This window comes from Gallinula chloropus (genome assembly GCF_964237585.1).
Source record: "Gallinula chloropus genome assembly, chromosome: 4".
NCBI lineage: Eukaryota > Metazoa > Chordata > Aves > Gruiformes > Rallidae > Gallinula > Gallinula chloropus.
In genome coordinates, this window is record NC_140088.1 from 83,945,323 (window position 1) to 83,969,913 (window position 24,591).

Below are 24,591 nucleotides of genomic sequence, written 5' to 3' on the forward strand. Positions count from 1 at the left end.
TTTCGGGGTGCAGGGAATCACAATGACAGTTGTATTGAAATCGCTCCTGTTACATTGTGGAACAGATTGACAAAGCCAAGAAGGTTTTGTTTTTGTTTTGCCTTTTTTTATCTCCCACAAATGGCAATTTGACTCTGGCATTCAGAATTGTCAGCAGGCTGTAAGACAAAGTAGCATGCCCAGCTTTGCTTGCTCGGTGAATTCAACTGTGAGGAAGCTTTTGACCTTCAGAGCGACAGCGGGAAGAATTACTGTTTTGACACAAGATGCTGGAAGTGTGTTGTACTGACGTCACTTGCTGCTTTAAGCATCGAGCACCTGCTTCTCTGCCTGTAAAACCCAGGTTATGTCTGAGTGTAACGGGCCCCTAAATCATCCTAAGCATCCAAGATATGATAGCGGTGATCTTTCTGCCTCCTGAAGAAAATCAGTTACAGAAAGCATTGGAGTTCATGTGCTGTAAGACTAGAAAACATTCAAAAAAGCCAGAGGAGGTCGAACATGTGACATGGTTTGAGTTTTATATTATATGTAGGTAAAAACTGATTTTGTAGCCTCAGTTAAATGTTGTCAGTTGAGCTCCATAAAGGTGCTTTTATAGATCATCTCAGCAGGTTGCTGCAGGGGGCAAGCGGGAAGAGAGGGTTTGTACTTCTTTCCTGGCCTTGTCAGTCATGTGCTGCTTCAAGTCAGTGCTCACCACCACAGTTCCTCCAACTGGAAAGCTCTGGGGAAGGTAGGGTACTGTCAGCCTAAGGCAGATCTCTGATACACGGCAAAAACAGAATGTTCCTCAAAGCAGCTGAGGGAGCAAGACTGTCCAAAATGCAGTCTAGTCTGAGGGTACAGTTTTGCAGTGTATTTACTCAGCTAAAGATTGCTACAGAAAAGGAGGAATCTGCCTTTTCCTTGTTCTGCAGAACTATTCCAGCTGCATTCCCTCTGCTAAACCCACTTTGTGAATTGGTGCATCAGATCAGCTTGCTGTTGAGACTGAAATAGAGCAGTAGGGTTGGAAATAGAGATCGTTACACTTCACTGGGGTCAGAGTTCTCTTACCTGTGCAAAAGGAAGAGGGGGAAACACATCTCTAGGCTGAGAGGGAGCCGCTGGGTCTGTCCCCTCTTGTTGAGGTATAGTCTTTCTATTTCAAGTGGAGATGGGTTCTTCATGACTGCATCTAGGAGGCTGAGGAGGAAGGGAAGATAGAATTGAAGCAGGACTTACTTGTGCTGCTCAAATAACTGTTGAAGCTATTAATGATCTATTTAAACTCACTTGCAGGTTTTGTGGAGAGCATCTATGTTGTGTCGTAGTGATGCAATTGGAAGTCTCTTCTTTGTCACCTGGGTTTGCATAGCTTCAGTGTTTTGCATTGTATTTGTGTTGTATTTTATTTGAACTGAAATGCTATTAGTGACCGAATTTCTGGTTTCACATACATGTATACAAATGTACTTGAGTTTCCCTCAATCTTATCTTTGATTATGCTAAACAGATCCAATCCCAGGAGGCTCTTGTGTTTCTCCAAACTTTTTTAGCTGTTCTCTGATCCTCCTGTGATGCTAATGAAGGTGGAGTTACATTCATCAGAACTGCAAGTTTCAATAGTAGTTTCAGTAAAAGATTGGAAAGAATAGTCCTTGTTACTACTTATTTGCTGTTCTTTCTAGATATATGTGTCATTTTGGTTACAGTATTGCACTGGTCTCCTGTCAGTGCTTGCTTAGTCACAACCCGAAGTCACAGAATCACAGGGGTTGGAAGGGACCTCAAGAGATCATGGGGTCCAACCCCCCTGCCAAAGCAGCTCCCTAGGACAGGTCGCACAGGTCGGTGTCCAGATGGATCTTGAATATCTCCAGAGAAGGAGACTCCACAACTCCCCTGGGCAGGGAGTCCTCATCAGAGTTGTTGCTTTCAGTCTTTGACTCTCTTGGATTTGTTGGTGGGGTGCTTTGTTCCCGCTAGCAGCATGTGGCTGGACTCCTCTTGTACTAAAACTTGTATCCTTTGCTATGCTGTGATACTGGGTGGCCCAGACTGCCCTTTGTCAGTGCAGTGGGTTTTTATTGCTTGGCAAATACCTGCCTCATCTCTGTGCCCTCTCTGTAAGAAAATAAGGATTTCTGAAGGCTCAAATAGGGCAAGAATGGCTCTTGAAGGGACTGGCTAGATACGTACCCACACAGTGAGGATTTCCTGTTTATAATTCTGCTTGGACAATGCTACATTATTGTTCATCTGTTTGAGTGCTGCATCGACTTTCTTGATACAAATGCTGAGTGGTACCTCAATTTATGTTGATAATAGTCTTATCTTTAAAGCATTGACATACCAGCCAAATGTTGTGACTTGTGTGTGTGTATGTGCCTATTTATTTTCATCAATACCTGTGTAGATACATTAAAACTGTTTGGCAAGATCTATTTTTGACAGCACGTGACAGCTTTTTATTCCTCAATTGCTTTTTGGTTCCCTCCCTCAGTCTTTTTTTGTTTTTTTCATTTACAAAGACGGTACACTCAGTCTTTATTGTGTGGAGAAGCTTTTTCTTTAATCACTCCTGACTTTTGGTTTAGCATGAAAACACATTTTCATTCTAAGTGAAGAAGTTAAGCTGAAAATCAGGAAAGCTTATTTTTGTCTTCTATTGTATGAATAAAAATGAGATGCCAGTTCTGAAAACATGAAGTATAACATGATGTGAAATGACAAGTCTAATTCAATAACTGCAATTACTATTGTCTTTGTTCACTAATACAACTTTGCGTGTAAAACAAGATTTTTTTTGGGGGGGAAAGTACATGTAACACAAGTAAGATAATTTAGGCTACAGCTGGGTTAATATTTATTAAAATATCACAGAATCACAAGGTTGGAAAAAACCTTTGAAGATCATCAAGTCCAACCATTCCCCTCCTAAGCTAAACCAGATCCCTAAGCACCTCATCTACCCTTTTTTTAAACACATCCAGGGAAGGTGTATCTGCCACCTCCCTGGGCAGCCTGTTCCAGGCCCCAACAACTCTTTCAGTAAAAGATTTGTCTCTAATACCTAATCTGCCCCTGCCCTGGCCCAGCTTCTTGCCATTTCCCCTTGTCCCATCTCCTGTCCCCTGGCTGAAGAGACCATCGCCCACCTCTCTACAACCTCCCTTCAGGTAGCTGTAGGTGGTGATAAGGTCTCCCCTCAGCCTCCTCTTCTCCAGGCTGAACATCCCCAGCTCCCTCAGCCGCTCCTCATAGGATTTGCCCTCCAGCTTCTTCCCCAGCCTGGTTGCCCTTCTCTGGACTCCTTCAAGGACCTCAATGTCCTTCTTATGGTGAGGAGCCCAGAACTGGACCCAGCACTCGAGGTGCAGCTTCACCAACGCTGAGTACAGGGGCACAATCACTTCTGTAGACCCACTGGCCACGCTGTTTTTGATACAAGCCAAAATATGTGGGTTTGGATCTTCAGTGCAAATCTGTATCTAAGCTAACTATGATTAGTGTACTCAATATTTTCAAGTAGAACAACAAAAAAATTGCTTGAGTGTGAATGTACACTAAAACAGAATCAGTGTTTGAGTAAACACATTGTAAATGCTGTCTATTCCCAGTTAGTGGCTGGGAATAAGAAATCTAATGCACAAGCTGTGTTTGGCTCTGTCAGTATCAGCCACTGAAAGCAAGCCTCTGTTTTCTGTAAAGTACATTTTAAAAAATGCTGAGGAGATTACAATGAATTAGATTAGTTTCCTGTCCCACGACTTTAAATTGTGATTCAAATTGTGTTTAAAATCACATAAGTACCAATCAGTCTGGTACATTAGACCACAGTCTTGGTTGTGCCCTACAGTACAGCAGAGCCCTGAGGTGCTGTTATATTATGAGACATCTCTGACCTTGTTCCTTATTTTCTTGGCTCCTTCTCCCTCTGTGCTGATGCTGCCATTTTCTCCTCTGCTTTTGTTTTTAACACTTCCACATGTAGTAGTGATGCTTTTTCATCCAGCTTTGCACAGGTGCTTAACAGTCTGCATTGGGGCCTCTTGTCTTGTTTCTCAGGAGTAGCTATTCATACTTATTTTTGAAGAAGTGTATAACTTCCTTTCCTATTCATTTCCAGAAAAAGCAGGTGGCTTTTTTACTCTTCATTCACTCTTGGTATTGCAAATAGTTAAGATGAAAATGAAATGGAGTGGCGACTAGTGCCATGCATTTATCTAGTAAAGTAATGGGGAGAGTTTAGCTTTGAAGAGGTACTGGGTGCTAGAAAAACAAAGACTCCCCACTTAAATTTCTCTAGCATGTTTGTGCCATCTGTACTACAGATGCTAAAGTATAAATTTGGCTTCCTCTAAGGAGACATTAGGCTGGCCATGTGGTGGAGACAGCTGTTGAGATAGGAGGGAATCTTTGAAACCATATAGCAATCATTACTATTTTTCTAGCTGCTGATGGGGTGGGACTAGGGGGCATCCAAATCTTGAGCCAGCTTTGCTGTGAGATACAGAATTATTTCTATCCATATAATTATCCTCTCACTACATAGAATTCTAAGTAATTGTAAAATGTTAATTGGAAGTATTGAATTAAAAGTGAATCAGAAAGGTCATGTTGTGGTCGGATACCACTCATCAGGTGATGTAATGCAGGCTGTGGAAAGCCTCAAGATAAAGCTGATGCAATGTAAACTTGATTCTTTGTATGTAATAGTCATCTTATCTGATATGATTAAGCTTCTAAGTGATACAGAGTATAGCTTGTCTGAGAGGGTTGAAAACTAATGAACCTAAATTAAATGAATGGAAATTTTGGTTCTGAAATCATGCTCTTGATGAAAAGCATCAAAGTATTGGAAGTAATGTTTTTTGCATCCATTAAACATGTATGTAGTCATTTATACTTCTTGGATACTGGCTTCTAGTTGTCCTTACTCTTGTAGTAAAACATTCCTCTTCATTTTTGGAAGCGCTGAACTGAAAAAAGCAGTGCCAACTACCTCAAAGAACAGGGAAATGCATGATGGAAACTACAACTTGTTACTACAGTAGCAGGCAGTGGTTCTAGTATAATTGTAGTGTCTTAAGTGTTATTACTGCTCACATCTTGAAACCTGAAAGAAAAACCCCTATGCAGCATAACCAAAATTTATAGAAAAAAGGAGAAAAGGCTTGTTTTCTAAAGAAGTAAATGGTGAGCTGGGTAAAAGCCTTGTGGACCTTCTCTGGTGGGTACAGGCTGCATGGAAATGATGAGGGGGGCGCTGACTAATAAGCGGAAAATGACAGCGACGTGCGCAAGAAGATTAAGGATAAGAGGGTAGGTTAGAGATGTCCCTGTCACATGGCATTGAAAGAAACCTGCATTTGATATGTGATAAGCAAGAAGAGTTTAATACATGAGGGAACATGTTTCAGCAGAGGCTTGAAACGATGGGATTACATCATTGTCACTGCGGTTGGCATGGTTTTGGATTTTGAAGGCTGTATTTGTTGGCAGGGCAGTTTGAAGAGAGATTGCCTGGCAAGCTTTTGTTACTGTGTTATTGTTATTTTTAACAGATACTCAGGACAGTCAGTCCTCTTCCTGTCTTCCGCTGCTGATGTATCCAACGCAAGGCCAGAGATTTCCAGATGGGTTGGTTCTTCAGCAATTAGAAATGGGTTTCATTCCCTTAAGGTAGGATAAAATTACCTGATATCAGAATACAAACCTTTTTTCCTTACTGGCCATCAATTGTCCTACATTTCATAGATAATTACAGATCAGTAGCCACAGAAAAAAGACAAAGGTGTGGGTTACTCTTTGCTTTACTTACAGACAAAGCATTGCCAGAGTTCTATTCATGTTTTTATTGTGCCTTCAAAAGAGTTTGAACCAGAAAAAAACCAAAACAAACCTCTTCTGAAGTTGTCATCCTGATGTCCCTGAAGAAAATGGGAAAATGAGCAGCTCTGCCCTTTGAGACAGCTTTTTATTTTCTTAGACTGAAATAAATGTCAACTTTGGGGGATAAAAATCAGATACAACTTGTATTTGCAGTGGTAAATATAGGAATACTTGAATATAATACTGTGGGCTGTATATACTGGAGTCATCTATGTTATCTGTAGTATTTTAATATAAAGCATGAATACATAAATTAATTTGGTAAAAGTCTTTCTCTGAGCCTTCATTTCAAGGCCTGACAAATGATTCCTTTTATGCAAAGAAGGCAAAAAATCCTCTGCCTTTTACTGAGACAAGTGATGAGTGGTGAGCTAGGTGGGCCCATGAGAACTGCATGAAGTTCAGCAAGGCCAAGTGCAAGGTCCTGTACCTGGGATGGGGTAATCACAAGCACAATGGGGTTGGGTGAGGAATGGGTGGAGAACAGCCCTGAGGAGAAGGACCTGGGGGTGTTGATTGGTGAAAAGCTCAATATGACCCAGCAATGTACGCTGGCAGCCCAGAAAGCTGGCTGTGTCCTGGGGCTGTATCAAAACCAGTGTGATCACCAGGTCAAGAGAGGGGATTCTGCCCCTCTGCTCTGGTGAAAGCACCTTTGCAGTGCTGTGTCCAGCTCTGGGGTACCTAGGACGAGAAGGACGCAGAGGTGTTGGAGCAAGTCCAGAGAAGGCCATGGAGATGATCTTAGGGCTGGAGCACTTCTGCTCTGGAGACAGACTGAGAGAGTTGGGGTGGTTCAGCCTGGAGAAGAGAAAGCTCCAGGGAGACCGCAGAGCCCCTTCCAGTCCCTTGAGGGGCTCCAGGAAAGCTGGAGAGGGGCTGGTGACAAGGGCAGGGAGGGACAGGACAAGGGGAATGGCCTTCAGCTGCAGGAGGGCAGATGGAGAGGAGATGTGGGGCAGAATTCGTTCCTGGAGAGGGCGGAGAGGCCCTGGCACAGGCTGTACAGAGAAGCTATGGCTGCCCCTGGATCCCTGGCAGGGTTCAAGACCAGGCTGGATGGGGCTTTGGGCACCCTCGGCCTAGTGGAGCGTGTCTCTTCCCATGGCAGGGTGGAGGTACTGGGAGGAGCTCTGAGGTCCCTTCCCACCCAAACTATTCTATGAATCTGTAAAAAAGGGGAAAAAGAAAAAAGTAAGAACCTGTTCACAGTGTTCTCGATGTTTGGGCTTCCTTGTATTTTTTTTTTTGTGTGTGTGACAAGACAGATTTGTTTCTTAATGTGATCCTGTGATTTCACTATTAACTCAAACTCTACAATAAAAATATTTGAATTCCATAGGAAATTAGTGCTGCCTTATTTTATAAAGTGTCCCTGCCCATGGCAGGGGTTTGGAACTAGATGATTTTTGAGGTCACTCCCAACCCATTCTATGATTCTGATTTCCTTTAAAGAAATAATTGATAGAGTGAAACCAAAGTGGGTGATTTATATTAAAAAAACAAAACAAGCACCCCCCACCCTCAAAAAAAACACCCAACCCTAAACCAGATGCAAATTTGTATATGTGTGTAAGCAACTCTTATGTTTTACTTAAATGTAAAATAAAGCTTAACTAATAAACACCCTTTTAGTAAAAAATAATGAAACCCTACATTGATGGAAAAATACTGACATAGTGACTAGAAACTGATATTCAGGCAGTAGGGCTTTTTGATGTTGCTTGGACTTGCTTTACATTTCTTTACCTTCTGGCCTGTTTAGGGGTGTTTTTATGTGTGTGTTGCTGAACTGCAGTTAATTGGTTGAGTGCAGTTCTACCTTTGCTGCTTCTATTGAAGCAGCGAATGTGGATGCTGAAGTCAAAAGTATAATGAGAAATTCACTTGCTTTCCTTGCCTCTTACAGAGGAGTCCCTGATGTTTCTGGTGTGTCAGAAGAACATTCATTGCCCGTCTGTGAAGCTGTGTCAGCGCCAGACTCAGAATTTCCTTTTAATGCACCCAGTGACTGCTTTGCTTTGTCACAGCATCCCCTTTCGTTCGGACACGTGGAACTCTGTGATGCCACTTGTAGTACTGGTTTGTCTCAGCAAACCTCTTTCTCTGGAAAACTACGTGTGAACAAGGAGGCAAACGAAGACACTGAAAATGATACTAATGAGAAGGTGTCGACTCCTCAAATGAGTGGCAATTTAGCAAGCTCCACGTCAGAGGAAAAGCTAACCAAGGGAAATAGTCTGAAGCAAATTGAAGCTTCTCTTGCAAAGCAGACCTGCAGGACGTCTGTGAAAGAGGAACATTTCTCCCCTGACAGCAATGTACCACCTACTGGTTTTGAGCTTTCGGAGAAAGAAGAAGGGTTACTGAGGCATGATGAGTTCTCATCTGCAGAAAATTCCTCTTGTAAAACAGCACTGACAGATAATTTGGACAAAAGTGAGAGAGGGGTGCAAAAGGAAAAGGTAAAAATGGCTGAGAGTGAGTCAGAAGGATGCGTGAGGCAGCTGGAAGAGCTGGAAAAAGAAAAGAAGGTTCCCAAGTTTAGTTTGTCTAATAATTTACCTGATGATTTGAGGACAGACAGTTGTAAAAACTCAGATGAACGAGGTGGTGTTTCTGCAAAGATTTCTGAAATAGCCAAACTGTTGAAGGAGCACAGGGAGGATTTGAATGGCTCTGAAAGCTTGAAGTTTGTGGGTGTTACTGAGGAATTCCAGGGAGCTTCCCTAGATCATCAGCAGAAACAACTGTCTCCTGCAGTGGGATCTGAGAAAGAGGTGTTTATCCCCGCTGTGACAAGCACCAGTGATTGTGCACCTGAACAACTAGTTGTGACTGACATAGAAAATCCTTTGTGTGGTGAGAATACCCCAGTGGGGGCAGAACCTGGAGGAAGCAGGAATGAATTCACTATTTCAGATTTTTCCATAGAAAGGGGACATAAAGTGACAGGCATTTCCCCTTCATTTAATCTTCTTTTGGGCGATGGCTCATTCTCTGGACTCTTAGCTCATCCAAAGTATCAGTCTACTCCAGGGATTTTTCTAAAAAAAAGTGCTAAGGCAGAAGAACTTGGTGTCCTTGTGTTCAAATCAGATAATCAAGCCTCTCCTTCATGCTTAAATGAGGAAACTTCAGGGAACTCATCTGCTACTACACCGGTCTCTGTAGAGAAGCAACGTTCACTCCGGTGTGCTCAGAAAGAAAACAATGAACATTTTGAGTCCTTAAAACTGAAATATCCCCACACTGGAAGAATTCAATCTCTCCCATCACTGAGCTTCATGGAGAAGGTAGGGGCCTGGAACGTGAGCCAGCCAGAGGGGCTACATTATGCATTGACTTCATGTGACCCAGGTGGAGCTTCTCCTAGAAGGAAAGCCTACAGTGCGACTGCTGGTTCTACAAACAATGTTTTGTCAATACAAAAAAGCAGTGGAGACCTCAAAGACTGTGTTGCTGCTTCCTCTAGAGAGACAGGTTCCCTGGGAAATTTGCCTGTTCATAACAAAAACTTCCTGCTTATGCACCCTCTTACTAGATCTCAGTCTGACAACACGGTAAATCTTTCCAGTCAGAACACATCCTTGGTTGAAGCTACTTCACCAGCAAACTTGACAGAGGAACTGCAGCCTCTAGAAGAAAAAAATAATGTTTTAGGAATATCTGAAAATAGTTCAGGATGCTCCACGATACAAAAGTTTCCAGCTGAGAGTGTTTCTGGATCTAGTGAGGAAGATCCAGAAAATAATAGTGCAGGTCAAAGTTCAGAACAAAATATTTTAGTTTCTGGTGAAGGAGTTGCTCAGCTCCTTAGAGATGATAGAAACTGTCCAGCTGATGACCAGAAGAATCGTGATGTTCTTGAAAATAAACGACAGTCTCACAACTTAAATATTCCTCTTGGCCATGTCAGCATGGATGATTTTGGTGATTTTTCTCCAGATAGTTTGAATCTTCCTGTTAGTTCTGGGGAAAGTAGTCAGGAGGGCTTGGGCTCGGCAGGGTGCTCTTCAGTGGTTTCCAGGCACTTCTTCACTGTTGGAAAAGATGGTGACTTCATCCCCGTTGGAGCAACTTCTTTGGGAACTCCAGAGAAAGAAGAGCTTAATATTGAAGAAAGGATCCCAGTAAGTTAGTTCCTAACAAATATTTCTAACTCTTCTTTACCTTTGGGTTATGAGGAGATCAGAGTACGCTTGGCTGTCATAGAGTGAGTGGGATGGGGTACAGAAGGTGTCAAAGCAGTGAAACACTAGCATGCTTACAGTTAGTTTCCAATATCCAATCATACTAGGAACAAGTCATGCAGTAGTTCATGTTGTAGAAATATTAGTTTCATGTAAGCCTAAGCAAATAATCTTAAAAGATCCTTCTTAACTGATACTAATTTTAAACTAGTTTCAGAGTTATCCCCCCTTTTTTGTTTCCTTGCTGTTCTTTAGGAGACTCTGGTAGGGTCTACAACACTATGGACTAAAGGAAATAGTTTTATCCTGGTCTGTGCTACTGGTGGATGAAATTCAGCTTACTTAAATTCAGAGTGACAGAAATAACTTTTAAATAATATTTAATGTGGGCAAAGGAAGGATTGGATATGGAAAAGGCTTTTGTTTGTATCAGCTATAGATAGTAGTATCCTGGTAGCAATATACAAGAAATTTAAAGACTGGCTAATGGTGGTAGAACATAAAGGACACAGGAAGAGGTCATAGTGTTAGTGATGAAAAGTGTTTGGTAGGACTTGTAAACAAATTGGATATAGCTATTTTAGCAGAGCATTGGTGAGCCATTTCTGATCTTACAGATTCTTTCAAAATATCAGGTTATAATTATCCAAACATGAGGTTGAGGCTCAACTGCTGACTAAGGAAATGCTAGGCTGCAGAAGAGAGATGAACTTCACACACCCACGGATCTGCAATAATAGCAAAATCAACACAGAACTCCTTGGCAAATCAAATTGCTTTCTTTTCCTATAAATACTCTTTTTTGCTTGTTCACTTCGTTCCAGTATCTAAGACACAAATTCTTGATTCCTTGTATGTTGCTCATAAAGGGTGTTGGGAGCCTCAGTGTACCTTTACTCCTCTATATCTTGTTTGGCAAATGCAGATTCCTTTCCTCCCATCTCTGTTTCAGGATGGTTGGTAAGAGTGGAGGGCAGATTGTGGCAGTCATGTTAACTATTCTAATAGCTGTTGAGTGTTAGAGAAAATTAAATGCAGATTTATGTTAATGATAAACATGTAATTATCTTCTGAGTAAGTGGCTGTTCCTCGCATGAGATGACTCCTATAATCATTAGGTTATTGGAACTGTGTTTTAGAAGCACTCTCTTCTGAGTTGTCTCTGCAAATACATGTTGAAACAAATATCGGTGTTGTAGGGAGGATATTTTAGATTAATGAGATGTAAAGGTTGTCTGTTACCTCCTTTTTTAATTACTATAATTAGGTGTGTTCCCCAGACTTAGTTGTGAAGAACGCTGGTCTCATAAATCACTGACAAAGGAAAGGAGATTAGGTCACATATATGGCTATTAATATGGAGGTTTACAATAAAATCAAAGGAAATAGAGTTGGCTGTGATCTGTAAGGTGATTTATTTAACTTTTTTGGCTGGTTTAGGATGTAGCATAGATAAGTTGAAATGGTTGCCCCTACAAGTGATTAAGTCAAGGCAAACTTTGTTGGTTTTTTCTTTTTTTTTTTCCTCCTCCCTGCATATAGCATCTGCATGTAAACTTAGAAGTTCTATTAAAAGGGAAGAAATTGTTTTCTGTGGAGATCCTATATGGTCGTTGGTAGGGTCTTACCTCCATGAGATTCCATCAGATTTCAAAATTTACTAATACAGGGAATGATGCCATGTGTATCTGAACTGTGATAGTCTCCTGGATGTTGTAGAGGGAGAGCTGGCCTCATCCTTAGTGTGTTTTTCTCCAGTGTATTGCAGGATTTCAGGTCTTGAGTGTGATATTTTTTTTGTTTGTTTGTTTAGTTGTGAGGCTCAAGATGTCCTAAAGCAAGACCTAAAACATGTGACTTGAGGATCCATTGATGCCCTGTGAGAGTGCTGTATGTTACTTACTTCTTCTTTTCCCAGATCTATCTTCGCAACCTGGGCATTGATCAGTCACCTGGAACTATCCTGACGCCGTTTGTACCCCGAGGACCCATCAGGGAAGTTGAGTTTTCCCCATCAGAGCTTAGAACGCTGATGAGGACTGTTCCACAGCCACAAGGTATGGGGAAGGAAGACCTTGTGCTGGTCAAGCCTGAGAGAGCACAGAAGCTCAGGCTCACCTGTGAGGTTGCTCTTGGCCTGGTAGACTCAAGTGTGTTTCCTCTTGTGCAGCGCTCTGTTTCATTCATATGAGTTGATCTTCTCCCATCTCAAATGTGAAGTGCTTGGCATTAAAAAATAAGCTTTAAAACCTTTGAAAACATGCCTTCTCACTAAGGAATCATGGCTATGTGGCATCCTTCTACCCCGTGTGGTGGCATTTTATATGTTACAGTCTTTTTTTTAAGGATTTTACAAGAATTCTTAAGAAGGAAACACTTTGTATCTCACAGCTAAAGAAATGTTACCAGATTTTTTGTTTTTGCTTCCTGTGAGAGAAATGTCTTGTTTTCTTTCTTTCTGAGACTTCTTGCTGTGTTCAGTGTGGCAGTCATACACATTTTATAACTGCTCAGATCAGTTCCTGAATTGATCTGTCTCAACATAAAAAAAAATACTCCTTTAAGTGTTGACTCATTGCTGTGTGAGGAACAGGGTGGATTCAGGGTTAAGATGTTCTTCAGTGGCATGGCCATGTAGTAGGTCATTAAAATGTGAAAATGTGCATTGCAGCTACTTCAAACGTGTATTTTCCTTATATTCAGTTTTGGCATTTGTATCTTGTACCCAGTGGGCAAGAGCAGATCTGAAGGCCCTTCACAACAAGCACCTGTCTAACCCTTTGAATGGCTGTGACTTCAAAAACCCTGCTCTGACCTGTCTTTCTAACCAGAAGTGATTCAGTGCACCTCTTCTTATGCCTGTTGGGTTTGCTTGTTAGTTTCTTTTTGTTTGTTTGTAGTAATTTTGTTTTGTAGTTCTTTTAGCATTGTGGGAGACCAGGAAACTAAAGCAACTTGGCAATTGGTATGGGACAGAGTCACCCTCAGCAGTGTTAGTGTTCAGCTGGGCTCTGGACTACTCAGTGTACTTGAAAATATCAGTGGTTGGGCCATGAAACAGAAATGCATTTGAAAACAGTAAAGTAGTTGTTGGCAGGCCTAGTTATGAACTGGCTCTTCACTGCTGTGTACCTGCCAGCATGGATTTAAGAACAGCATTTGCACTTATGTTTGGCACATTTTTTTTTTACTAAAAGCAATTAGATGTTATCTGTCCAAATACTAAAAGTGCACCCTGTCTGCTTTTGGACCTTTCCAGCCAGCTGCTGGGAAATGAGCTCATCTGTACTGTGTCTTTTGTCTTTTTCCAAAGGGATGTTTTGGAAATGCTGCCCTAGAGCTCTCCTGTTTTTTACAAGGATACTTTTAGTGTTCACTTGGACATTCATCACCACTGTGTTATTTATAGAAGAACATGTGCTTAAACTAGATTTCTAACAATTATTTAAAAGTGAGTTATTTCAGTCAAGTTCTGTAGTTTCTTTGACATTCTGTATTTATCCAACATGGCCTAAGAGACTTCTTTCAGAAGACAGTTCTTACGGAAGTCTTTAGTTCAAGCCTCACCCAGCTTCCTAGATGTTTTCTAATATATGAATTCTTCTGTCGTTTACAAACCCTCTAGCGCAAGAAAAAGTTGTCTTCAGTGATGCAGCTGTTTTCTGAAGCCCCAGACTTGATGAACCTTCTGTTTCCTTGTAGGTGAATTGCTGTCAGCAGTTGAAATTGAACAAACAAGTTTTAACTCTGGCACTTCCACTCTCAGTATGTCCATACCAATGGATTCAGAAGTTGGGTTTGATACTCTGTCACCCCGTGAACTCTCTCCCAGCTTCTCAAGATCTTTTGGAGACAAACCAGTGAGTCAGTGCAGTATGTCATACCACCAACTGGAGAGAGTGGCTCCGCTTTCCACACAATGGGAGGACAAGTGTTCAGCTGTCTCCAAACCAGCTGAACCAAACCAGCAGCTGGAGACTGTTTCACCTGATGGCCATTCTGACAGAGGGGATCATGTGCTTCTTGCAAAAAGCATTCAGGATCTGCTAGCTAGAAAGGAGTCAGATGATGTGAATAGCAGCTTGCAGGGATGGCCTGCCAGTTCTTTGGCTGGAGTTAAAGATGAAGTGGAAGTTGACAGAGGATCACAAACTTCAGGTGCAGGTAGTAGGAGAAGTAAGGGTCAAGAAAGCGATTCTTTGATTGGATCTGGTGCACTGCGAGAAATCCATAAGCTTTTGGCAGAGGCAGAGGATATAGCTGGCAGGTGGTGTGAACCTGTCCTTTCCACTGCCTCTTCTAGAGAAAGTGGTGAGTTTTCCCCAGCGCTGCTGAGAATGGAGAATGGCCCTGAAGATTCCAGTTCAGTAAAAAGCACCATCCCTCAGTTTCAGAAGATACTGTCACGGGATCAAACTACGACCCAAAGAAGTAGGCTAGAGGATGGGTCAGTAGTAGGGCCTGTGAGGTATAACACAGGCAGTTTGAGATGGGAAAACTGTTCTGAAGTCAGTTTGCACAACACTGAAGATGTGATGAAGGAAAGGACCAAAGAGTTTCGGACAGGAAAGTCTGTAGGAAGGTGTGAGCCAGAAGGCTGTAGTAGTGCAACTACAGATAGAAATCAACCTGGCTTTGTGGGTCTTGCACAAAGCAATGGAAGTAGTGAAGTCAGCGCTGGAAAAGCTTCAGAGTTGGGGAATCCTTCTTCCTCAGAGCCTCTAAGCAGTGTCACTGATGTTGCAGGAGGCTTCCAGAGAGTGTGGTCTAAACCTGGTGCAGTGAGAAGTAAGACAGGAAGCATGCAAGAGAGCGGTGACAGTAGCAGTGGAAGTTCACTAGCTGCCCGTGTCAAAAGCCTTCTGAGAAATGGATCACCTGTGATACAGGCAACACAAATGCTGAAGAGTGCAGATGAAGAGGAGAGGAAAGCACGAGGTAATAGCATGTCTCAGTTGTGTTTTTATCAAGTGTTAAGTTAGAATGGCAAATCGGTGTTTAGCTATATGTTTAAGGGTTTGCTTTGAAATAAGGGCTATGGATATAAGAGGGCTTGAGGCTGTTTCCCTGATTTTAAAATTTAGATTATATTAGATAAGATTTAATGGGTCAGTGCTTAAATGATCAATGTTTTTTAGTCAAGTTATATAGTATGATACAATTGGACTTTTCCAGTTTGAGTACCTTCTTTTGCCTAAAATTGACATGAGAAACTGTTTTGTCCTCATCAGGCTAGGTTGAGAGTTAGGGAAGGGGTAATGTGGAAAAGCATCTGTTGACTTGTGTAGCTCCAGGCCTGGAGGTTGGTGGCCCTGCCTGTGGCAGGGGGGTTGGAACTCTGTGATCTTTGGGGTCCCTTCCAACGCAGACCATTCTATGATTCTATGACTTGAGTCACAGACTGTCAAGATGACAGAACCAGGCAGTGGAGTCTGGAGCCATCTCTCCAAAGAAATGTTCAAAATGCCCATTTTTGTATTCCTGGTCAGTCTCTCAGCTCTGGCATTTGATAGATGTCTTTGTTCCCTCAGTCCTGATAGCTAGAAATGTGTAGCAGAGTTTTGATGTTACATTATAAAACTGTTATTGTATGTGATGTGAAAAAACAGAAAGGGAACTGCTTTCTGCTTTATGTCCTTTGTCTAGCATGGGTGAAACTAAAACTTGCCAGCCGATCTCAGGAATCTGTGTCAGATCTGAATGAAGAGGACCAACGAAGAATAGAGGAAATAAAGACAGAGCTGCTTCTGAGTGTGAAGAAATCTGTACTAGCCAAGGTACAAAAGAGGCAAACCAGCTGCTCTAGAGAAAATTAGGGGATAAATGCTAATGTCTTGCTTGTGATCTTAAAATGATGAATTATATTCCTGCAGTATTTTTGAAGATCGGTGGCTAGACAGGGAGAGGGGGGGTGCAAACTACTGAGAGCTCTGTTTAGGCAGAAACAAGCATTTCCACCAGTCAGTTCCTACACATTTTAGGAGCAGCCATGGCACATGCTTTGTGGGTTTTTTGGTTTTGTATCATTCCAAGCAATCATTAGATATCTTGGGTGCGTGGGGTGACTGAAGGTACGAAGGAGAGTGATGTGGTCAGTGGTGATGCGATGGGAGAATTGGTGGTGTTTACTGTACAATGCAGTATCATCTGGGTGAGAGCAATATTTGGTGGGTTACTTCCCTTGTGTTATTTATTATTTATAAAAGAGCATGATATTTATTTTTGTAAGGATGCTTCAGGGAAGATGGGAGCAAATTGTTCTTTTGTGTTGACTACATGAAAGGTAATGGGCTTCAAATGTGAGGGAGAATCCTATTAGAAAAGGAACTCCTTAATGGTAAGGATGAGGAGAGGAAGATTATGGAGTGTTAATCATAGTATTTCACAGAATCACAAGGTTGGAAAAGACCTTTGAAGATCATCAAGTCCAATCATTCCCATCCTAAGCTAAACCATATCCCTTAGTACCTCATGTACCCTTTTTTAAACACATCCAGGGAAGGTGACTCAACCACATCCCTGGGCAGCCTGTTCCAGGCCCTGACAACTCTTTCAGTAAAAGATTTTTTTCTAATATCTAATCTGCCCCTGCCCTGGCCCAGCTTCTTGCCATTTCCCCTTGTCCCATCTCCTGGATGAAGAGACCATCACCCACCTCTCTACACCCTTCAGGTAGTCGTAGATGGTGATAAGGTCTCACCACAGCCTCCTCTTCTCCAGACTAAACATCCCCAGCTCCCTCAGCTGCTTCTCATAGGATTTGCCCTCCAGCCCCTTCCCCAGCCTGGTTGCCCTTCTCTGCACTTGCTCATGGATCTCAATGTCCTTCTTATGGTGAGGAGTACAGAACTGGACCCAGCACTCGAGGTGCAGCCTCACCAATGCCGAGTACAGGGGCACAATCACCTCCCCAGACCTACTGGCCACACTATTTCTGACACAAGCCAGGATGCCATTGGCTTTCCTGGCCACCTGGGCACACTGCTGGCTCCTGCAGTCGCCCAACACCCCCATGTCTTTCTCTGCCTGACAGAAGAGGAGCCTGAGCAAGTATCTGTAAAGAATAATCTGAGTGTGGTTATTGTTGATTTGGGGCAGGGATATAGACTAGATGAGCTTCTACAGCTTTATTTTTGTGTGTAAACTTGACATTGAATTGTTCTGTTTTGCATGCTCCTCTGGAGCATTTCTAGTTTGTGTATTAACATGTAGTGTGTCCGAATGGGAATTGGTCCAAGCAGGAGAATGTTGCCTTCAGTTTGACTTTAAATAGCCATTTTCAACATTCATCTGGTGTCCAGTCTAATTATGTCATGATTTCTAGGGGCTGTCTGTGTGTCCCAAGATAGTGCACTATTCATAGAGACTATTTTGATTATTGAAAGAACAGAGTGGAAAAATGTGGAGATGTTTGTATAACGAGAAGGAGGTGGATTCATGTCTCTGGCCTGGAGAACTCAGGGTTCTCCATGCTGAGAAGAGAGATTTTCTCCATGTCTCTTAGGCAGAGCTAAAGAATGGAGCAGCTTGAGGAGAATGTAGAAAATTTACAATTGAAAATACAGGAATTATCTGTCCTAAATCTGGTGTTTCAGATAAATGCCCTTAGCTATAACATATAGCAGTAGCTTCCTTTTTTCTTTTTTCTTTCTTCCTGTAGACTGCTTGCCTCCCAGGAAAAACATCAGGGTCTTGTTTGTTTTAATTAAAACCCTTGCATCAGCAAGAAGGAAAAATAGTGTTTTAAGAGTAGGCTGTGTTTGTGTTTGTAATTCCTTGGGCACGAACAATGTTGATAATACAGACAAAAACCATCAGACTAAGCTTCTCAGTTATTCATGTTTTGATGTTATCTTTGGAGAGCCTGAAAAAACCCTACATTTGAATGATTTTATTCTTTTGAATTTCAGACAATTCTAAAAAAAAACCAACCCAAAACCACAAATACATTTTTGCTTCCATGTACTCCTCAAAAAGTAGAGGCCCTGAAGCTGTTTTTTCCCCAACTTTTAAGTTCTATTAGATCACAGCTTTGTCCCCAACATTAACTTGTTACAGACCAGAACCAAGTGATTCAGTGTCAGCCATGAATTGTTTATCCCAATTTAAAATAAGAAAAAAATGAATTATAGTTTTGTAAACCAAGACTCCAAGAAATTGCTTTAGGTCAACTGCAACGCTTTCTACTTTGATCTTTAAAGTATTTTTGCTCTACAATGACTGTAACTTGAGATTAAAAAATAGTTTGAATTTGCAGGAAGAAGGTGGCTGGGTTTTTGGTCTTGTTGTACTTAAGATAAATGTATTTTTCCCTCCAAGCACAATAATATATCATTGAAAAATACAGATTGCTGAAAGCTAACTGAAAAAATTGCAGTCAGTTTTATTGGTGACAGTAATCTACTATAAATTTAATGGAAACTGTTCTGTAAAACACCCATTGAATTTGCAGAGCAGAGCTGGCTATGTGCTGACTTTAAAGAATGGAACAAAGATTATGAGAAGATATTTCCCTTCTACTAAACTTTAAAGACTGAGAGCGACAAACTGTTCCTAGCACCCCTGCAAACAATTCTTTCGTCAGACCGTCATCTTTATTTAGTGCTACTGATGCAGGCTCATGATGAGTGTTCTTTTTAGAAACCTTAGGCTCTGCCTCTCGTTGTTGTAGGTGACAACTCAAGAAATAAAATGTACTACTGTGATATGTTATTGTTTCCCACAGGAAGCATGTGAAGCTTGTCTATAAAAAGCAAAGAAAATGCAATTGAAGAGCAGGACAGCTTGGGAGAGCTCTTCTCAGCGATCTTTTACTTCTGAAGATCGTTCCATCTTTTTGAGATAGTCAGATATCTGTTTGATAGCTGTTTGTCACTGGTGATGTGTTAACAGACGCTCTAAAAAAGAAGCATCATAATGATTTCTCAAGTTCTAGCTGAGCAGAGTGTTTAAGGAGGTGATTGGGACATATGCACGTAAACGGGCTCCAAACGTGTACTCAGCTGAAACGTCCCCCCAAAAAGAGAACATTCAATATGAACATGTAATTTTGAAGATGTATCTCTAATAGCAAAAAATACTCATCAGTGTAACTTGGAATTTTATTTTCTTTGCTTTCTCTGCTGTAAAATTGACAAATCTTACGTACCCTCAATTCATGGACTCTTCCTGGTGATTTAATAGCTCTTCCATTGCTCAAGGAGAGAAATAGTCTACTCACACTGTTAAGGTCTACAATAAAGGCTAAAACTTGGTGGAAGTGCTTAGGAATAGATTGCAAAGGTGAACTTTTGACATAGAGGTTTTTCTTTTGGAACTTCATACTGACTCCATTTGATAATGACTCTTCCCAAAGGTCTTAATTGGCTATTCCTGGAAAGAAAATATCCAGTGCATTTGGCTTCTTTAGGAGGAAAGGGAGACAAAGGCTGTGGATTTATTAACTGCTAATGTTTCATAAATGTGGGTAAGAAAACTTACGTTTCAGATTGTCCAAACGTGGGTCTTATGAAACTTATGATGAGCTGTTGGCGCTCTTCTGGAAACTTGTTTGTGATGAAGGGAGGCAGAGGGTTGCCAAGATATTCCATAGAACGAGATGAAATTTGTTTGGATTCTTAAGAAAATTGCTGATCTTCCACTGGAACCACTAGAGTCTTTCCAGATAAGAAGAATTTCAACAATAACAGGGAAAATCCAAAGAATTATAGGTGGTCTTCTGTTCCAGGAACGTTGTCTGTCAGGTTTATCCTTCGTGTGCTGTTTGCACGTGCACATTTGTTTTGGTTCCCCAGTTGAGATAGATGTAAGTCAAGATTTAGCATATTAATTTTAACAATTTTCTTTCTAAAGTGAGGACCTTCTTACCCCACCTGTATTTTTTATGGGTGCCAGCAAGCTATCTCTTGACTTACCCAAGAGCATTCTCCCTTTTATATACTGTATTCTTCCACTCTGTGCTGTATTTTTCCACTCCTTGTACTTTCTCACTTCTTCAGGAAGTTCACGGAGTTGTAGCTATAAATTTGCACTGCAATCTCTTGTGGATCATATGCCATACAGATCTTTTTTGGAAAGATGACACATAACAAGCACAATAAAACATGTGAACGGCTTGGGAAGATGAGTTTATAGCAACTTCTGTGCTTGCTTTCAGTAGTAGGAGTTGCTGTGTATTACTTCAGGCCATTGAACTGGTACATGGTGTAGGAAAGAGATGGTCTTGGGACCCTCCCTGTCCCAGCACAGGACTGCTCTGTGTCCTTGCATTCATCTGCAGTCCCTTGTTGTCCCCTGTAGCAATAGGAAATGCAGGAAGCCAAATAAATTGGTTTACTGGCTGAGAATAGATAAGGCCACAGAAAAGTACTGCTTTGGAATAATAACCCAGACCTTGCTGAAAGAGCTTCCTGCTAATGACATCTGGGATGTGGAAAGGATTAAAAAAATCTGTTGTGGAATATCTGTTTACACTTTGTGATTTACACCAGAAATGTTTTGGACTGATTTTTATTTCCAAATTCCAAGTAGCTGCTGAGGATGTAATCACCCAGGGACCTGCATTGCACTTTGTTAAGTAGATTCTGCTGTTTTCACAGTTGTTCCAATCAGTAGGAAAAATAAGTAGGGTCTAGATTTCTATTTCTATTTGAAATAAGCTTATCTGGCCCATGTGCATGACAGTACATTTATCTCAGGTTTGCTGCCTGCACCTCAATGAAAGTATTGTAATTTTTAATGACACATTAATTCAGGGGTTGCAGATACTGATAAATTAATAAAAGGGTGTCCACACTTAAATTCTCTCCACACTTAAATTCTCTCTAGAGAATGCTGGTGGCTTGCAATCTCACATGCACTAAGGTGAGCTCTAATGATTTTGAGGTAAGGTTTTGGATGCTGATGAGGTAATTTGTTTTTTCTCCATTTCCAGTGTTCACTGCCCATGATTCTGCCTCTGATGCTAAACTGACCCGTCACAAAGAGCCGGGGTGAAGTAATGTAAGAGGGAGCTGCTTTCTAGCATGGTGTGTGAAGTGTGGTGTGGTATTCTGTGTCAGGAGTGGATCTAACAGTATGATGCCTGGTTTAGTTAGTGTGTTATCTAAGTGAAGGGAATCTCAGCCCATAGATAAACGTTTATTCCTCTGGAATCAATACAGCTACTTCCAAAGGTTAGTGTTTCTCTTGATTTGTTATTGCCCCTTGTTGGAGGTGCAGTGTTAACACATCAGGTGAGTAGTTGTCTTAATTTGCTTCAGGGAAAAACCTGTTGCAGCTTTTTGATCAATACTGACAGTAATAAATTACCATGAGCAGTAGCTTAAGGTCTTCCCAGTTGTGCTTTCAAGGCTGGCTCTTTGTGCTGTTAGAGTAACAGCCTTTCTGCATGCACCAGGGAGTGTGATGTTTTATTCACTTGTTTGTAGTGTGATCTTTGGTCTAGAGGTATTTGCATTTCTTTTCTTCCAAACTGCCTTCTCCTTACACCAGGCAGGTAAGTTGCTGCTAAGATCAACTGTCAGTGTTTGGGAGTTCTGCTGTAATGAGAGAACTCTTGGAAGCAAAGGTCCTATCCATCCTATCCATCCAGCCCTGCGTCCTGATCCTTCCACATGCACAGGAAGCTGGAGAAAGCAGGCAGATGAGGGTGGTGAGCCTGTCAGTGAGAGGATGGCATTTTGTTTGCCTGTCATCTTGTTCTCAGTAAATCTCTGCAAACAATTAGTATCTGCTGTTTGTAATAAGTTGAAAAAAATGCTTGGAAAACCCAAACTTCACTGAAGATTTAGACATATTTATTTCTTCTTGGTTTGGCAAGCAACTAAAACCTTTTGTTGAACCCTTTGTACCTTTTATCTCTATCCTTAGTCCTTTGTCTACAAAAGGTGTGTTCAGAAATTAGGTTACAGTTTGAGATGCCAGAAGAAAGTGTAGGTTCCCTAGTGAGCAGGGACTGCAGCTCTGGGAATCTTCCAGGAGCTTGCAGTGTCAGTAATGTGTCTCATGAATAGGCAGCCAAAAGGCAACACCAGTCTGAGTAGGCAAAGAGAGTAGGGTGTGATTCTGCTGAGAGCCTATAGCCTCTATTCCTATAATTTTATTTACCTACTATGATAAATTGCTGTTGGGACTTTTTTTTGTGATGAAATAGGGCTTTTGAGGTACAGGAGAAGGTGAAGTAATGAGGACCAGAGACCATACTGGAAATGGGAATGGTTAGTGAAATCAGGCAAAGAAACCAGGAAAAAAGTTAGTGCTGAAGTAAATTATTAGTTTCAGGTTCCTAAATGACCACAGGCAGGTAATTTAAGATGCAGCATTTTTATACTGGTGTGTAAAATACATTCCAGAGATGCCTGAGTGTGTGTAGACAAATAGCAGGGTCCTAGAGTGAGCCTGGGGGGTGATACAGATGTGGGACCATTTGCATAATCAGACCAAGGTGTAATTGTAACTTATTTTAAAAGAGATCTTATGGGCAAAGGCAGCTGGCACTGAACCTTTTTGTTTTGGTGGGAATAGTGTTTTACCTATTGCTAGAAATACCTTCTCTTTTTTTGCAGCATTGTCACCCAGCTTTCCAAACCATCGTACCTGTTGCAGTGGGAGAGTGAAAATGGTTTACACCCAAGAACTGGGAAGCTTTTGCAAGTTATTTACCTTAAAGAGGAGATCAAAGCTCTGATTTTTTTTCAGTCATTTTTAAATTATTGTCAGGAGTAGGTGGTGACCATGAAAATAAGAAGATTTATTACAGTTCTTGTCTGAGAGGGAAATTGGAGTGCTTGTTTTAGGGGGAAAAGAGAAATATCAGTTACGGAAAATGAAAGCTTTTTAATTAACTATTTTCTCTTATGCTTTGTAAAGAACAGCTTTCTTTCCACTTGTTCCCACATAACTGAGTTCCTTTTAGTTCTGCTTCATAAACACTGGAGTCAAACAACTCAAGAGCAAGGGAAAACCTTTTATATCAGGTTCTTTCATGTGGTGACGGTTATGGCACAGAAAAATGTCAGATGCAGAAGTGTTCCTGTACTCTAAAATGCCATGTAGTGTAGTGCTTTGATAGTGTGGAGATTGGTTGGACACTGGTCCCAAACCAGAAGAGTTTTAATGTGTATCTGCTACTTGATTTCTTGGAGGTTGCCAGAACTTTACATACTTGGTTAAAGTTTGAGGATTTAATTGAGTAAATGTGGGTTTCTGCATTGTCTTATTGTTCTGTGGAGCTCTGAAGGGATGCCTTTCATTAGTAATTTATGGACCACAAGTAGTTAAGTTGTATACAAGATCACCATCAAGGACTGGAGCAGCCTGTTTCCATGTTGAAGTTAGCCCTACTTTGGGCAAGAAGTGGGATTGGAGACTTCTAGGAGCTCTCTTCCAACTGAAGTGTTTCTGTGGCTTTGTGTGACTAATTGGCTGTTGTTTTAATTAATAAAATTATCCCTGAAATCCCAACATTTAAACAGGTTGTGTATTTGTCTTCCTAAATCTCTTTGAATTTAATGAATAAATATTAATGCAAATGATAGTAATTATCCCTAGTGCATTATGAACCATGTTTCTGATCAATGTCCAACTGTGTGTGAAGCCAACTGATAGAAAGGAACAAAGTTTTAGTCTTGTCTTCCAGAGAGAGGAGTGATGTCAGTATTTACCACTCCACTCAAGTAGGAGAGTTACAACTTTACAGGTCACAAAGCTAAAGATTTCTATTCTAGATGTCACTGCTGCTGTTTGTTACAGCAACAGAACCACCTTAGTTAATTTGCTGACACTTTAAAACGTGACAGATTTTTAATTAGTTCCATTAGCAGATGAGTTCCAGGGAAAGCATGTGCTCACTGCTGATGACAGACTCTTGATTACTGACAGAGCTAGTCTGTCTTTGAATTGTACAATCCAGATTTTGGCAAGGGCAGGAAGTTGTCCATCTAACCTGTGTGAATTCTTCTGTGTTCTTCAGGATTCACGACGGTGCAGTTTGGAAGCTGCTCCTGTTCATAGCCACCATCAGGAACAGGACACAGAGCACTTCAAAACTTGGAGTGACAAAAGATTTCAAACCAACAGGCAAACAGAAGCAGTCAAGCCTAAGGAGCTTCTAGAGTCAAGCTTACAACAAGCCATGCCATTACATAGAGCTGATCCTTCTGATTGTTGCCTGCTGAAGGATACAGAGTCTCAGTCTTGGAGTACTGCTCAAACGCCTCTCTGGAACCAACATCGGACAATTGCAACAAGTCATTCAGGTGGTGGTGTTGAACTTCAACCACCAATGCAGAGGGAGAGAGACAGGTCTGCAGCAGAAGAAAACCATGTACGGGCTCAGAAGAGGCTGTCTATGGAAGGGGGTTCTGATGAGATGGCTAAGCAAATTACTTCCATCACCTTTTCATCCCGAAAACGCTTGCAGTCACCATTGACTTCCATGGTACTCAGCAGCAGCCCTACTAGAGATGGTCTTGATGGTATAATGCCTTTGGAGGTGGACTTAGGTAGCACTGAGGAA

At 41.4% G+C, this 24,591-nt stretch overlaps 1 protein-coding gene across 1 annotated transcript in view; it reads left to right on the forward strand.

Moving 5' to 3' along the window:
• The window catches only part of ALMS1 (ALMS1 centrosome and basal body associated protein), a gene marked incomplete at its 5' end in the record, with an annotated part of 71,355 nt that overhangs the window by 18,813 nt on the left and 27,951 nt on the right, over positions 1 to 24,591 (forward strand). The window contains 2 exons of the mRNA XM_084263284.1: positions 11,992 to 12,130; positions 15,720 to 15,850. Coding sequence (XP_084119410.1) covers positions 11,992 to 12,130; positions 15,720 to 15,850 — 270 coding nt within the window. The remainder of the gene's footprint in view (positions 1 to 11,991; positions 12,131 to 15,719; positions 15,851 to 24,591) is intronic.